This window comes from Poecilia mexicana, unplaced genomic scaffold (genome assembly GCF_051168715.1).
Source record: "Poecilia mexicana isolate PSO_F unplaced genomic scaffold, ASM5116871v1 scaffold_18, whole genome shotgun sequence".
Classification (NCBI taxonomy): Eukaryota; Metazoa; Chordata; class Actinopteri; order Cyprinodontiformes; family Poeciliidae; genus Poecilia; species Poecilia mexicana.
Genome location: NW_028263387.1, coordinates 18,585,438 through 18,600,059, shown reverse-complemented (window position 1 = coordinate 18,600,059; position 14,622 = coordinate 18,585,438). Strand labels below are relative to the sequence as shown.

At 36.0% G+C, this 14,622-nt stretch overlaps 2 protein-coding genes across 2 annotated transcripts; one reads left to right on the top strand and one right to left on the bottom strand.

Annotated features, from left to right (window-relative positions):
* The first annotated feature begins 217 nt into the window (after nt 1–217).
* On the top strand, nt 218–3,526 carry gpha2 (glycoprotein hormone subunit alpha 2). The gene is made up of 3 exons (XM_014985510.2): nt 218–896; nt 1,239–1,423; nt 2,722–3,526. Exons 1-3 carry the CDS (start codon nt 782–784, stop codon nt 2,824–2,826), a joined length of 405 nt encoding a protein of 134 aa, XP_014840996.1. The 5' UTR covers nt 218–781; the 3' UTR covers nt 2,827–3,526.
* A 33-nt stretch (nt 3,527–3,559) lies between these two features.
* Nucleotides 3,560–14,597, bottom strand: majin (membrane anchored junction protein). The gene is made up of 10 exons (XM_088016031.1): nt 14,237–14,597; nt 13,550–13,595; nt 13,376–13,451; nt 12,577–12,675; nt 12,358–12,374; nt 12,026–12,165; nt 7,923–7,989; nt 5,197–5,270; nt 4,117–4,197; nt 3,560–4,008 (listed from the first exon to the last, which is right to left on the bottom strand). The coding sequence occupies exons 1-10, from the start codon at nt 14,335–14,337 to the stop codon at nt 3,984–3,986; spliced, it is 726 nt and encodes a 241-aa protein (XP_087872157.1). The 5' UTR covers nt 14,338–14,597; the 3' UTR covers nt 3,560–3,983.
* Between the last annotated feature and the right edge of the window lie 25 nt (nt 14,598–14,622).

The window sequence follows — 14,622 nt, the reverse complement described above, 5'->3', positions numbered from 1 at the left end:
CGAAAACAAATGTGCAGAAAATAGGTTGAAAATCAATGTGTTAACATGCTCATGTTTGTCTGTGTAACATCTTTCGGTGGAGACGGGACTACACATGAACCATTCAGACTGACGACGACTAAAACTGTCAGATGGCAATTTTACCTGTGAAAAAACCTCAAAAATAGTCCAAATAGTTTGGGTGTTTCTTTCCTTCTTACAGGAAGTTTCTGTCATGTTTATGTTTTAAAGTAGGGATGGAAAAACTATGTTTGACCTGTTTTTGTGGTGCGTTTATTCAAAAGAAAAAGATATAAAACTTTGGGTAACTCACAAATGAGATATTAACATAGAATTCCTACATGGAAAATCCTCATACTGTAGAATAAAGACTTTCAGTAGTCAAGAAGACGCATAAACTGACTGCTAAATACATTCAGGTGAGGTAAAAAAAAGAAAGAAAGAAAATAAATCCCTCCATGTGTAAATTTGGTTTCGTCAGCCCAAAAGCAAAACAAAAGACACTTTAATTAATTTAGAGAGGCCTTCACTTGTTTAAATTGAAAGTCGAAGAACCCAGATAAATGATTTATTTATTTATACATGTTGTCTCAATGAGATACAATATCTCATTTACAAGAGAGACCTGTTCAGGTAAAACAAACAAAGCCACAAAACAAGCAATTAAAAAATTTGACTCAATTAAATAAGCAAATAAAACACGAGCTTCTTTAATTCACTGAGCTTAATGACTGTAGGATTCCAGCAATGTTTAACGTACCGTTTTGTCTGATCGGCCCAGATGTTGCAGAGCATCTCACACATCTGCCTGCTGGCCCTGATGTCGCTGCTGCTGCTGCTCTTCTCTCCTCTGGGGTGGAGCAAAGAGAAACAAACCCCAGGATGCCACCTATACCGTGAGTTTCAATATAGAAAAAGTAGCAAATGGCTTTGCACTACAACATCTGGCAAAAAAAGAAAAAAAAAAGTTCACTTTGTTGGGGGAAAAAAGAGAGAAATAAATTGTGAAATTACTGGATTTGTATGTTGAAAACATACCTGCAGTTACGTAAAGTAGTGATTCAGTTCAGGTAGAGGTTATAAATCTTCACAACTTGTTAAACTAACAAGGAAACCTTCTATTTCCAAAATAAATGCATCTTAAAATAAAAAAAGCTAGTTTTAGGAACTAGTACAGTAAGGAGAATCTCAAACCTCTGTAAGTTGGTCTGCTGAGTCCAGTTGCTCCTTCCTTCCAGCCATCAACGTGACGATCCGCAGCGACCGTCGTGGCACCTGCAAAGGGACCCATCTGGTGTACGCCTGCGTGGGCTACTGTGAGTCCAGCGCTTTCCCGTCCCGATACTCGGTTCTGGTGGCCTCAAACTTCACACACAACATCACCTCCGCTTCACGCTGCTGCACCATCAGCAAGGACGCCAAGGTGCGGTTTTCTTTGTTTTCTGAGTCTAGATCAGTGGTTCTTGAACTTTTTGGACATGTAAATACCAAGTTTTGAAGGCACCACCATCAAGATACAGATTTTAAAACTATACTACAAAGGGAAATGGACCTTTTCAGGATGTTGTCTCCTGTGAGAGTAACAAACAAAATAAAAAATCAGCCTACATTTTGCTCCGTGTGATTGGTTAAAGGATAAATATTTAGGTTTTCAATTTAAAGTAAAATAAATAAAGTTCCTTAGCAGTACCTTCTTCAAGTCTACAAAATTGTCAAACATTTGTGCTACGTTTGTGCAGCAAAAATGTTCTTTTGTGCCTCTATCATTCTAAAAATATAAAATGTTTCCAGAGGTCGTGAAAGGTCAACCAAACCCTACCTTCTACAAATCAGACAAAGTTGGTACCAGTCAATCCAACTATGTTAGTGCAGCAAAAAAATTTGTTTGTGCTGCGTTTGCTTTGAAGATATGAGTGAAAGTTTAGAGGTTAAAAGGTCAACTAGGCCCCCCCCATATTACCAACATTTAACAAAATGGCATCAAATGTTTGTGCTACGTTTGTACAGTAAAAAAAATTTATTTGTGCCGCTATAATTAAAAAAATATTCATAAAAAAGCTTCCAGAGGTCAACCAACCTCACACTCATATTTACTAAATTAAACCAATTTGGTGTCAAACGACTCAGCTACGTTTGTGCAGCAAAACATTTTGTTTGTGCTGCTTTTTACTTTGAAGGTATTAATGATGACCTCTGATGACCTACGGAAACTTTTTGAACAACATCTTTAAAATGTAAAATGATGGATGCCTCCCAATGACATGTTGTAATTTGCCACTATATACATAAAATGAAATGAATTGAAATTTAATTACTTTGCCTTAAAGTATTTAAGAGACAAATTTCAGGTAATAAGTTCAAACCAAGTCTATCGGACTGTAAGGTATGAAATAAATCATCCTTATTTACCAACCCCACTGGTTTTCAAATTTGGAACAGTTTGAACTTAAACTGGGTTTTATGTTTTAAGTTCTGACTTCAGAAGTAAATGGAGCAAATAATAAGTAGCCATCAACACATTTGTTAGTTTCAGCGTGTACAGAGAATGCTTCTCTTTTCAGAGTCTTCTCATGAAGCCAAGAACACTTTGCTCAAATCTTTTTGGCCGTTTGTGGTCATTAACGATCCTTCATTTCTATTTAAAATTTATTCTTAGCCGTGTAAAAACTGTTTGGCGAGCAAAGTTTGGCTCACAGTCCGTGGATATTCTGTGTTTTCCAGGTCAAAGTTCGCCTGGACTGCCCGCGCGGTCGGCACTACGACGAAATCGAGATCCTGACGGCGAAGGCGTGTCGCTGCGACATGTGCCGCAAATCCCGCTACTGACATTTCATCACTTCAGGACAAAATGCTGCATTCCAACAATCCACCGCATAAAAAGCAGATTATAGTTTACAGAGTTAAAAACAAAACTACTTCAGCAGAAACTTTTCCACTTCTAGCCGTGCTTTGAATAGACAAAATATGCCTAACTCATCGAATTGAAAATGTTTTACATTTTTGTCCCTAATTTGTCTTTAATCATCAAAAGCAAGATGGCCGCCTTCCTGAAACTTTGAGTTGTCCCTGGATAAACACACCTGAATAAAATGAACAGAGTCATGCTTATGACTGAATAATGTGTCTCTGAAGACTTGTCTAAACTTAGCAGGACTCCTGTTGACTAAACTCTAAAATCCTGAAGAAAATTAGCACTGAATGCATCTCAAGTTCTACTTAGTTGCTGGATGAAAAATGTTTTTGTGTTCTTGTTTCACTTTTATTGCATTTGTCGGTCATGTTCTGTAAGGAATCTTTTCTTGGAAAAAAGTGACAAAAGTGTAAAAACTGAACATTTACAAAGCCTGGAACAGCAGTGTCCCAAGTGTGTCCATTAGAATGATTCTGCAGTTGTTGCTTAATTAAAATACTGCATGTTAATTTAAGGCGGAACAAGTAAAAAAAAAAATTCCCCAATTAAAAAATTTTTAATTGGGGAAAAATGGTGGCCTGCATGTACTCTGAATGTGGTAAATGTGGCCCACATGTTTCGACATCACAAATATCAGGCGTGGCACCGTTAGTTAGTTTGTTACTTTATTTGCTCACCTCTCTGCTAACTTGGTAGAATAAATCAGTACAAATCACATAAAATGGTCAAATACTGAGGATATTTCTTATTGCAATAACCATTATACAAAACAAGAGACCAAAGGAATGTAGAAAATGTATTTATTTTAAATCTGAACTTAAATGACCATTTGTAAATAATATCTGTAAATTAAACAAAGGCTGTTGGAAATGGCAAATTAAACAAAATAATGCACTACCTACTTCCTTTATATAAATATTTGCCTATTCTGCATCTACTACTCGTTGTGATGTTGTTTTTGTAACAATGAACTGTTCTTATATTTATAGCTAATGAACTGTTAATGAAAGACAGCACAGGTAAACAATAAACAGATTATAATTTGGTTATTTGGCTTCTTGGTCTGGATTCTTTAATAGGCCTCATCGTAGCATGTTCTGTAAAAAGGGAAAATTGATCATTTAATTTTGTTTAAGCCATAATTACATAAAATTAAAACATTAAGGAAGTAAAATATGACAGTTCAAGTTGTTGTGAATACTCACCTCTGCCATTTTTCTCTCCCAGTAGGTGTGCACAGGTAAAACGTTCCCCAGGTGGATTGTGCACAGTTATTAGTTCTGGGTCTGCACCACCAGGGAGTGGATTAGAGGCGTGTTTCTATGTTGAGTAATTATTGGAATTAAAATATATTCTGTTTGTCTTGCTTTGTAAATGCTTAATTAGCTATGCGTTTAAAGGAAATATTCTTGTTTTGTTGATCATTTTTCAGTTGTGTATCCCCTGTAATGGTTTCTCCCAATTCAGCTGCCTTCTTATTTAAGCAGGCTGTCATTCATTGTTTCGGTGTGGTTTGGTTTTATGTTGCACTAAAATTAAACAAGCTTCAATCATTTTGGGTCCCACTTCCATGACAGTGTTCCAGTTTTAAATGCTTTTATTTAAGCTTTTAGCATAAATGAACCTAATCTGAGTAAAGTATTGTGCAGTAGTACATTTCTAAAAATCACCTGTTTAATCTTCAGGAGGTCTGAAGATGAAAGGGAAGACCTTTCTGCAAAAAGGAGAGAGAGAAGAATACAAATTGAAAAGTCAGTACGGCCATAAAAAGTTAATTTTTTCATACTGCAGCTATTGCGAACTGCAAGCTTACGCCACACATGGGCTTGTCAGGCCTAAATGTGCCTGGGGACATCTGGCGTCTGTCTCACCAGACTTGTCAGGGGAATATTAAAAAGTCTGCAGATAATAACTGGATTTCCCCATCACTGTGTAATCTCTCACAACTTCTTTCTTGAGCTTCTACAGTACAATTCAGCTCTTGCTTCAGCTTTGGGCATGAAAGTCAACGATGCTTGGTGACATAACCATCATGGGTGTGAGTGTGCTGAACAGCCATGGCTTTTTAGTTTTTCTCCAAATATATTGTATGTTTATGGGTTAAGGAAAAACAGACTGGAAAAGCTGTGGTGTGATTACAGGAGGAGCATCGGTTGCCTACCAGACTCCAGTAATGTTGGAAGTTGAATTAAAAAACTACATACAGTAGGTCAGCAGCTTATGAAACTTGTCACAAGCTGTTGATGTCTAATGCCCTTTATTTATCGTCTAATTTTCTGACCAACCTGATGAGCTGCTTGAGAATCCCTGGTTTCTCAGGCGTCGTGTTCTTCTCTGCTGTGAACTGTGTCATCTGAGGCTGCAGAAGAAATCAAACTCATTAAGCAGTTGAAGAACCGCCTATTCTAGGACTGGGCAATAAATCAATAACAATATATCCCGTCAGTATCAAAAGAAGATAAATCTGATTGAATGGTCGATAATTTAAACTCCGAACCATGAACCGCACAGCATTCTGGGAGATGTAGGCAGATGAAAGGTATTAGTTGCTCAACCTCCAGCTAAGTTAGGCTGGTGGAACCAAGTAACTCACTCACTATTTGGTTGCCTAGCAACCCACTCATTCTATGGTTACCTAGCAACAACCTGTTGAGTAACATGCGCAGCAGAAGTTTAAGGTTTAACCAACGAGCCTAACTGTTTAAAAATAAAATTTAAAAAAGTGGAGTGAAAAAAGGAAATGAGTACAACACCTCAAGAGAAAACTGGATAAAACAAGAAATGCCACGCCACCAGTCTGGCCATATTTTGGATATTTAAAACAAGAACTAATCAATAATTATCAATATTGACCTATATGAAACACTTGTATCATGATAAGTTTTTCACCCATATCGTTGAACCGTATTCTGTTCTCAGTTGGCACACCTTTCTACTTCACATAAAAAATAAAAATAAAAACAAAAGATTAACATGCCATAAATGGGGGAGTGGTACACCTTTTGGTTTTTTACAGTATATTAAAAGGAAATTCAATGTTGTTGTAAATTTTATATAACAAATTACTAATATAGCAACGTCCTCTGCCTCTTTCAATGTCTGAACTTGCAGTGCTAACATATTGTTTGTTTTATCGGTTACTCTATCACTATTTATTGTCCCAACTAGAAACCCCAAAACTAATTATTTAAGAGTAATTGGGGCATCTTCCATTACAACTTCATCAGGGGAAGCCATGATGACCTCAGCTAGCTTAGGTCATTATGACTGCTGTTATATGAACAGTGACTGCTGTTATATTAACCTCGACGAGGAATATCGTTATGTTTCAATATCACCAAATCTCATACGACTAAGTCAGAAAATAAAATTATTTCCTTATACGCTCTCATTCTCCATCAAGTAATAAATTAAACTTCACTTCCATTTGCATTATCATTTTTCTCTTTTTTCTCGCTCTTTCTACCAAAAACTGGATGATAACAGTTTCCGTGTAGTGTTTTCGTCTCAGCTGGCCCCATTTTTGAAGGACAATTTTGTTTACAGAGACGTAATAATTCATTTTATTTGTTGTTACTGTTGGTTTATTGTGGATATCTAAAATGTCCTCAACTTCCAAAGTCTATTGACCTTCGACAGTGTGTTCTTGCATCATTATACCATTACCATTACATTACTTGGAAATGGTCTCAAAACAACAAAATTCACATTTATCACATTCACTTCTGGGGCAATTTATCTTCCAACAAAATGTGTTATTGTGACAAGCCTACTCCTGTTCTTATCCAAACCTGTAAAATACATTAACCAACCTCCAGGAACTCTGATAAATGGGAAGCTCCATGAAAATACTCATCACACGTGTCATGATGAGCTTCGTGAGAGAAGGGCACACTTTGTACAGAACATGCTGTCCAAACTGAACCCTTCTAAAAGCTCGAAGACTTGCACCGCCACTGACAGTTTTTTTTTCCACCTGCAGCAAATGTTAAGAACAAACTAAGCAAAGGAAGGGGAGAAGAAAGTCAAAGTGGACGAGTGGAAGAACAAAGGATCAGGTGAGACAAAAGGCCGAGGGCATGACGGCAGCGGAGGAGGGTAATTTGGGGACTTAGTTGCTAATCAAACTGAAGCACAATCAGCAGAAACGCTCACGTACACATAATCACACATTTACTCATACAACCTGATGTAATGCCATTATTAGCCATAATCGCCCTCGTTATCCCATCTGTCAGTGCAGCTAACCTGAGGCAGTAAGGAAGACGGTGATGCTACGTGTGCTTCTATTTTTACATCTAAATGGATTAGATAAGACATTGAAAAGGGATCTGAGAATGAAACTAACAGATGAGTATTTGGAAGTATATACATTAAAATAACTTTAATTTGAGATTAAGGGTATTATGCTTCCTTGAAAAAGTAAGGGATATACAAAACGTGTTTAATAAATTTTTGAACAAAATGGTTCTCAGATAAGGAGATTTTATTTGGTCAGTTCTGCCTATTTTGAGCTAATTTCAGAATGAGCTGTTTTAGGGCATCCTGTCACTTTAAATTCTAATAAACTACTGCTGGCGCAACTCAATGTTTACACTCGCACATGAAAATGGCTGCAAACAGATGTGCAACTACACAACCGTACATCTTTGAAAAGCAGAAGTGGAGCCTCCTGCACCACCAACAAGAATGCATTGGGTCTTTTTCAGCTGCCATTGTCCAGCACATATAGCATTAAAACTAGCTGACCAAACATGCTGGAGCTCAGCTTAGGTTGCTAGGTAATACAAGCTGGGGTTGCTAGGTAACAACACAGGGCTTTCTGATTTGTGTTGTTACATCCAAGAGGTTTTTGAAATGGCTCATTTTTCAGACACAAAAGACATTAATTTACTGCCAGAAATACAGCTGGGTGTTTTCTTCAAGCACTTTTTTAGAAGCAGTTCAAACCCAAATGGAAGCATAAAATTATGCAAAATGTGAATAAATCCCCTTCAATAAAAAGCTTCACCTCTTCAGTAGTTGCTGAATCCTGCACTGCCTCCTTCACTGTGTGCTGATGCTCCAAGTCCACCGTCCTGCAATATAGACGCAACACTAACCTTTGTATAAGGTAATAAGGTATTGTAAAACACCTTATTTTACTGTCGTCATATGGGAATTATATCAAGGATAATTACAGTAATGTTTTTATATGAAGCAAGACACAACAAGAGAGAATTTTAAAAAACTGAAAACTCTTTCTCAAGCTTTTATGCCATGATTTTATTACGTTTCTTGTGCTTTTTATCATTCTTTGTATAACTTAACGATGGTTTTTGGTGTATAAAATCACCAAAAATGTGTGTGAAAAGTGCTTTATAAATAAAATAAATAAAAATGTTCTTACCAAATTTTTAGAATAAATATTCAAATAATTTTTTGTTATGATTTTATTCATTTGTATTTTATTTTTACATTAAATTATGCCTAGATCGAATAAGGAATTTCACATTTAAATGGATCATTTTTAATTAATGTAATTCTGAGAACCCCAAAGACAGCTGACAACAGAAAATATTTATGCATTTATGTTCAATTAAAATTAAACATAACTCCAGTTTGTTCTTTTTTCCTTTTCTAAAATCCACGAGCAGAACTTTCTTCTGCTCATAAAAAGTACCTTTTATTTGAAGCAAAATTTTAGTGAGGTACTTTTTACTTTAATTTAAACCACACTAGTAACTTTACTCTACTTAAGAAAAAATATCAAAGTAACTGTATTTTTACTTGAGTACTTTTTTTTTTTTTTTTTTAACTTTTTCCACCTTTGGTTAAGCACAAAAAAACAAATCCTTGCTGCAGGCCATCATGTAGACACACACTCAGACATAAAGACAAAGCTGTGAAGCAGCTTGTAAGAAACCATTGAGAGCTGAACACTGACAGCTGTAGATGCTTGCACTGATGTACTGTTATTGTAGCTTAAACTCACGTCTGCGTTTTAATCTGTGAGAACAGCTCAAAGGATACCAGAGAAGTGCTGCTGATGCTCGCGGCCCTTCTGTGTTTTAGGATGTTTACACAGTTTGTGCATCTGAGCGTCTGCTCATCAAGCGTAGAGAGGATTCTGTTTATATAAGTGAAATACAATCTGAAGTCAGGAAAAAACCTTTTTCATGTGTGCATGCACAATCGAAATAATCGTTTACGCCCCACTGATCGGACTGTCAGAATGATTGATGTGGCGCCCGCTCGCCTCTCGTCTCTTCGTATCTGCGAGAACTGCTGAAGCGCGTTCGTGTGTGAGTAAAACTGTGATAATTACAATGAATGAGTGTACCGATGCCTTTGAGATGCTGTTTGGTGATGTAGGGTTAACCAGCATGCTGTTCTGGTGTTATAAAAGAGTGGGAAGCTTAAGTAATGCATAAACCCAAATATGAATGTTTACTTTTTTATTATATTTTTATAGTTGAGTGGTTTTTCGATCTCTGACATGGCACAAACTGAGAATCCAGCACTGTAAACCTATCTAAAAGTAGGATCAAATTTGGCTCTATGTCATTGCATTTTTGTTCATTATTAGTTTTTATAGCTGCTGAAACATGCAACTATATTTACTCAGCAATAAACCCGTAACCACTATTAACTGTAAGGGCTAATCCAGGGTTTGTGTAACGTACAGCAGCAGCTCAGTCCATCGTACCATCCTCCACTGTCCACCTAATCTGAGAAATCTGTTGAACCCGATATAGATAAAAAACCTTGAGGATAATTTGCAACGACTTTGCTTGTATTGAAAGCACTGAATCCATTTGGACAGCTTGAGTGAGGGTTGCGACACAGAGATCAGTCCCGGATCAGTACTGTAATCTATGCCTCTTTGATTCAGTAATCACAGCAATATGAGCCGCTGTGATCTCACCTGGTATGATGTGAAAAGACAAAAGTATCTGTAGCGTGGGGGTTGGTAAAGTCACTTTATTTAAATAGCACAGAGTGCTTCACAGGAGCCGAAAATGAATAAAAACAAGAAAAGTTTGGGTTGACTGGGGGCTTAGTTCTGTGTTTATTGTGGAGCTATAATACAAAAATTGCCTTTCATTTCCATTAGAAAGTATTCCAGACTAAACACTTCTTTGTTTTTTCCTGTTCTTTGTGTCTTTCCTGCTGTATAAAACCCCAGTTTGTCACAGCAGGTTGCTGCACAGAGTGGAGATTTCCTTCTGTAAAACAGAGAAGTTGCTGCAAACTCAGCAACTCGACACAATCAACCAGGTAACTCCAGAAACTCAAATAAGTGTTAAATAAAATATGATTAGACTTGCATGTGTGCAAGTTGGTCTGAGAATGTGACAGGCTGAGTTGTGTTGGAATGACATCCACAGAACACAATTTACAGGTGGAAATGTGGCAATACTTAGGGGGAAAAAAAGCTACATTCTGATAGGATGTTTGCCTTGTCTCAAGTTTAAATTATCTGATTTTTAAGAGTAAAATCTGCTAAAGAAACTCAAATAACTTGAGCTGTAGAAGAACTTTGTTTTGTTGAATAAAGCTTGAGATGATTGCAGGAATGCTAAACAAATTATAGCGCTGATATAACTGACTTTACACGCTTCTGATACAGAAATTGTTAGCTAAACATGTCTTATATATATAAATATGAAACTCTTTTATCGTTATACCAAAAAAAGGCTGTGCAGAGTGATTCTTTTTTTGCGGCAGCAGCATTCCATGTCCCCATGTTTTGCTTACAATTATTTTTTGTAAAATGTGCCAAATATTTATAACAAAGTATTTTAATTATATATTTAGATGTTTGCCATTATTTAAATATAAATAAAATGCCTTTTAAATATTATTTTGTTCTTTACACACCTTTTTGGTGACCAACATGCTCCATTTCATGGCGTCCACAGTGCAATGTAATAGACTTCCTCATGAAGTTTAAACTATAAAATATATATTTTTTAAGTTTTTCTTCAATAAGTTGATTGACTGGACTAAACGTTATTTTAATATGCAATTGAATCTGTTGAAACTATTTTTCTCATTTGATATTTTCTTCATATTATACATGTCCCAGTACTAACTTTCCACCCTGTTAGGATGTTTCCTTTTTGCCTTCAAAAAGTCTAAAATTCCATAAAAACCATTTAATGTAAGTGACATCAATTGGTTTTGAAGTGAAAAGTTCCACCCTGTTAGGTTCATGTACCAAACATAATTTTGTAAGTAATAATTTTAAGTAAAATAAAAAAAAAATGTCAGATGATGGAATAGAGTTGCAGAGTAGTCTGAGGTATTATCAGATGTCTTTGCCATTTGTCTGTTTTCATTTCACTTGGTACCCCCATTGACTCCTGTGAGGGGAACACTGAGTACCTGTCATGGGAAAATCCACTACAGGGATGTCACCTGTTTTCCCAAATAGAGCCAGGACAAATACTCTGCCTATACTTTGACTTGAAATAGGCAATCCTGCAACCAATGATGAAAATCGTCAGATTTTAGAATCGAAGACATTAATTTTCCACCCTGTTATGGGACAATCCACCATGTGATGTTCCATTCCACACATGTTTTTATTAAATATTGTTACAGAAACATTAAGTACTGTGAATTTTTCTCTGCCATGTTGGGAATTGAAGACCAATAAACGCACATATTGGTATAGGTTTTTAAATTACCAATATTTTCTATGCTGTCAGTAATAATCAGTAAAGAAAAAACAGTTTTTTCTTTACAATACAGACATAAATGATTATTTCAAAATATTTGTGGTCTATATGTAAATGATCATAACAGGGTGGAACACATTCAGAGACAATGGTGAAAAAAAAAACACGTCATTATTAATTTATCCAATCCTGAGCTTGCCCATTAATTTCTTATTGTTAAACATGTCAGTGTTGTAACACAATATTTAAAACTTAAAACATTAATACTTTTTTTTTTCAAATATCCTGAAGCCGAAATGTTGCCGCAAATAAAGAATCACCCTGCATTATCAATAGTATACCAAACCCTAACAAAGACTAATTTGCTAAACCAACATGAAGCTTGTGTGACTCTAAAGGTGCAGGACGTATTTCCACATTTAAATATATCTCATCTTCAGGTACTCACCCAGGCACTGATTTACTGCTTTCAGCCTCCATGTCTTTCATTAATCGTTTAATAATAGCGTCCTCTAGTGGTGAGTCCCCACGACTGCGCTTTGGCCTTGGCTCATCAGAAAAAGTGGGAATGAGCTGCATTTCCTTTGTCTAAAATAAAAATACAAAACACGTTAACAGCTCTTTTTTACGTATAAACTTACATCATGGTACATAGCTTCAGTATTACACAAAACCTAAAAACAGAAATGATTTTGCATGAATATCACACAAAAAAGGCTTAACAAAGGCTATACTTAGGCTTTACAATTTGTGTTTAGGGGATAAGAATGAATAACTCACCTTCTCTCTTTGAGTCCCTGAAACAAGATAAATATTTCCACATTAGAGGATGTTTTATTTGCTCTTTATCACATTCAGCTTGCCTAAAAAAGCTTGTGATCACTTCTTCATCTTCGTCTTAATTGCTCTGAAGCTCCACTAGCGGATAAATAAACCTTCGTTCAAGGAGACCCCGGTGATACCGTCTGCTTATCGAACAGATGCTGCATCCATCCTCACCTCTGAACGTGTTCTTCTCCAGGTAGAGGATGATAGCAAAGGGGTAGAATGACAGCTTCTTTGCATCGTGTTTGCACACTTTCCCCCAGTTCTTTTTGTCTGGAAGGCGAAGTCAAGAAAACATTTAGGTGATGGATGGCTGACAGTATCACTGTGTGCAATACTCGCACCACAAAGGACTGTTTTAAGTGCAATAATTGTTGGCTAACATATTCCAAGCAGGAGGTTGGACTTCTTCAAACAGACGGACAGAAGGTCGGATGTCCAGATTGGTACATGGAGAGCTGCTAGGATGAACGCAACTATTTAATGTAAATAGTTCAATTGTTTATTTATTTAATTAATTAATTAATTTTTAACTATCTATTTAATTTACCTTTGGGATTAATAAAGTATTTTTGAATTTTAATTTAAACACTTTTTGAACACAACTTTTATTTAAAAACCACCAGAGGGAATTTACTTTTTGAAGTTCTCATAATTATCATGTTGATAATGTAACAAGGAACAAAATCTGAAAATAAAATATTTTCATACTTTATTTTCTTTTCCAGTTTCTGGAAACTACTTTAATCCAATTCCATACCAAATAGTCTTTGAGACTATAGAAACTCTGTATTTTTTTAGGTAGTTTCCTACAGTAGATGCAAACAGCAGACCAAAATCACAAGTTTTATACAAAGGAAGACCCATGTAACTGTTGATGAGCCAATTTCAGGTTAACAGACCAAACACTGGCTAAATGGGGAGTGGTTCAGATTAAGACAATGATGGACAAATAAACCAAAGGAAAGGATACAAGGAAAAACGATGAAATGTTGAGTGGAGAAGGGCTGGAGGTAGTCCAAGTTGCCAAGGACCGCTCTGACAATTTCCTTAAAGCACAAAATATGAGACAGGGTAAGAAAAATAAATGTACACAGATGGAAAAACAAACTGTTTTAACTGGCAATGACAAAGCCTCAGTAATTACCTCTATTTCTTGATCAAAGCTTCCTTCTTGCAAAACCTCATCTTCACTGAGTATAAAAAAATTACATCATAAATACAAATAACTTTAATAACAGACTCAGGTCAATAAAAACACAAGAAAAAAAAGTCAATATTGACACCCTAAACAAGATTACTGCCTCTTTTTTAGACTGCCAAGCTCAAGTACTACACCCGAAATAAAATAAACTAAAATAAATAAATAATAAAAACAAAATCTAATTTGAAAATATCTGATTGGAGAATAAAAAATAGCATTTGATATTTTTAAGTGTTTTGCATGAAAAGAATTTAAATGATCAGATTTAGAATTTCTGATCATTTGTAAATAAATAAAAGTCCAACTCAAACCTAGCAAGATAGAAAATTACGTGGGTAAACTAAAAAAAAGAAGCAGTTAAATGACTAAAATTGCCATTGAAGTGGTTAAGTATCAGAAAATGCGTGTATATTTTCGATATACGGTGAGGACATAAGTAAATAATGATGACATTTAAAAAAAGAAATTAGAAAACACACATCTGGATAACTGACAGAATATATGGAGCTCTGGCTCTGAGTAAACAAACAGAAACCAGAGTTTCTTTCCCTTCTGTTAAGAGGCTGTGATTTTCCCTCAAACCTCCGAAAGGATGCGAGAATAATGTAATAACATGAATATCTGCCTTGCCTGAAGCTGTTTCCTCCTCTAATCTTGAACTTGTAGATTAAACTATCAGCTGTAAAGAAGCGAGTTTCTGGGGATGGGAAAGAAAAGGGCCGCAGCGCCATCTCTGACCTGCCTTAACTGAAATTAGATAACGTACAAACAGCTTTGAAACTTTTAACGCATTTTTAAAAGAATTGTTCAACTTGTTATCAAGTAGTTTTGTAAATAAACTCCCATTCTAACTGTCCTCTAATTACCGTAATAGCAGCAGAAAAACGGCGTCGTTAAATTCGTCTTCTCTGTTGCGACTTCAGTCTCCAGCAGGCGGCAGAACGTCAACGGTTAACAACCTGCCCGTCAATCAAACCCGTTTCTCGTGACTTTATTTCCGCCTCTAACTCAGTTGC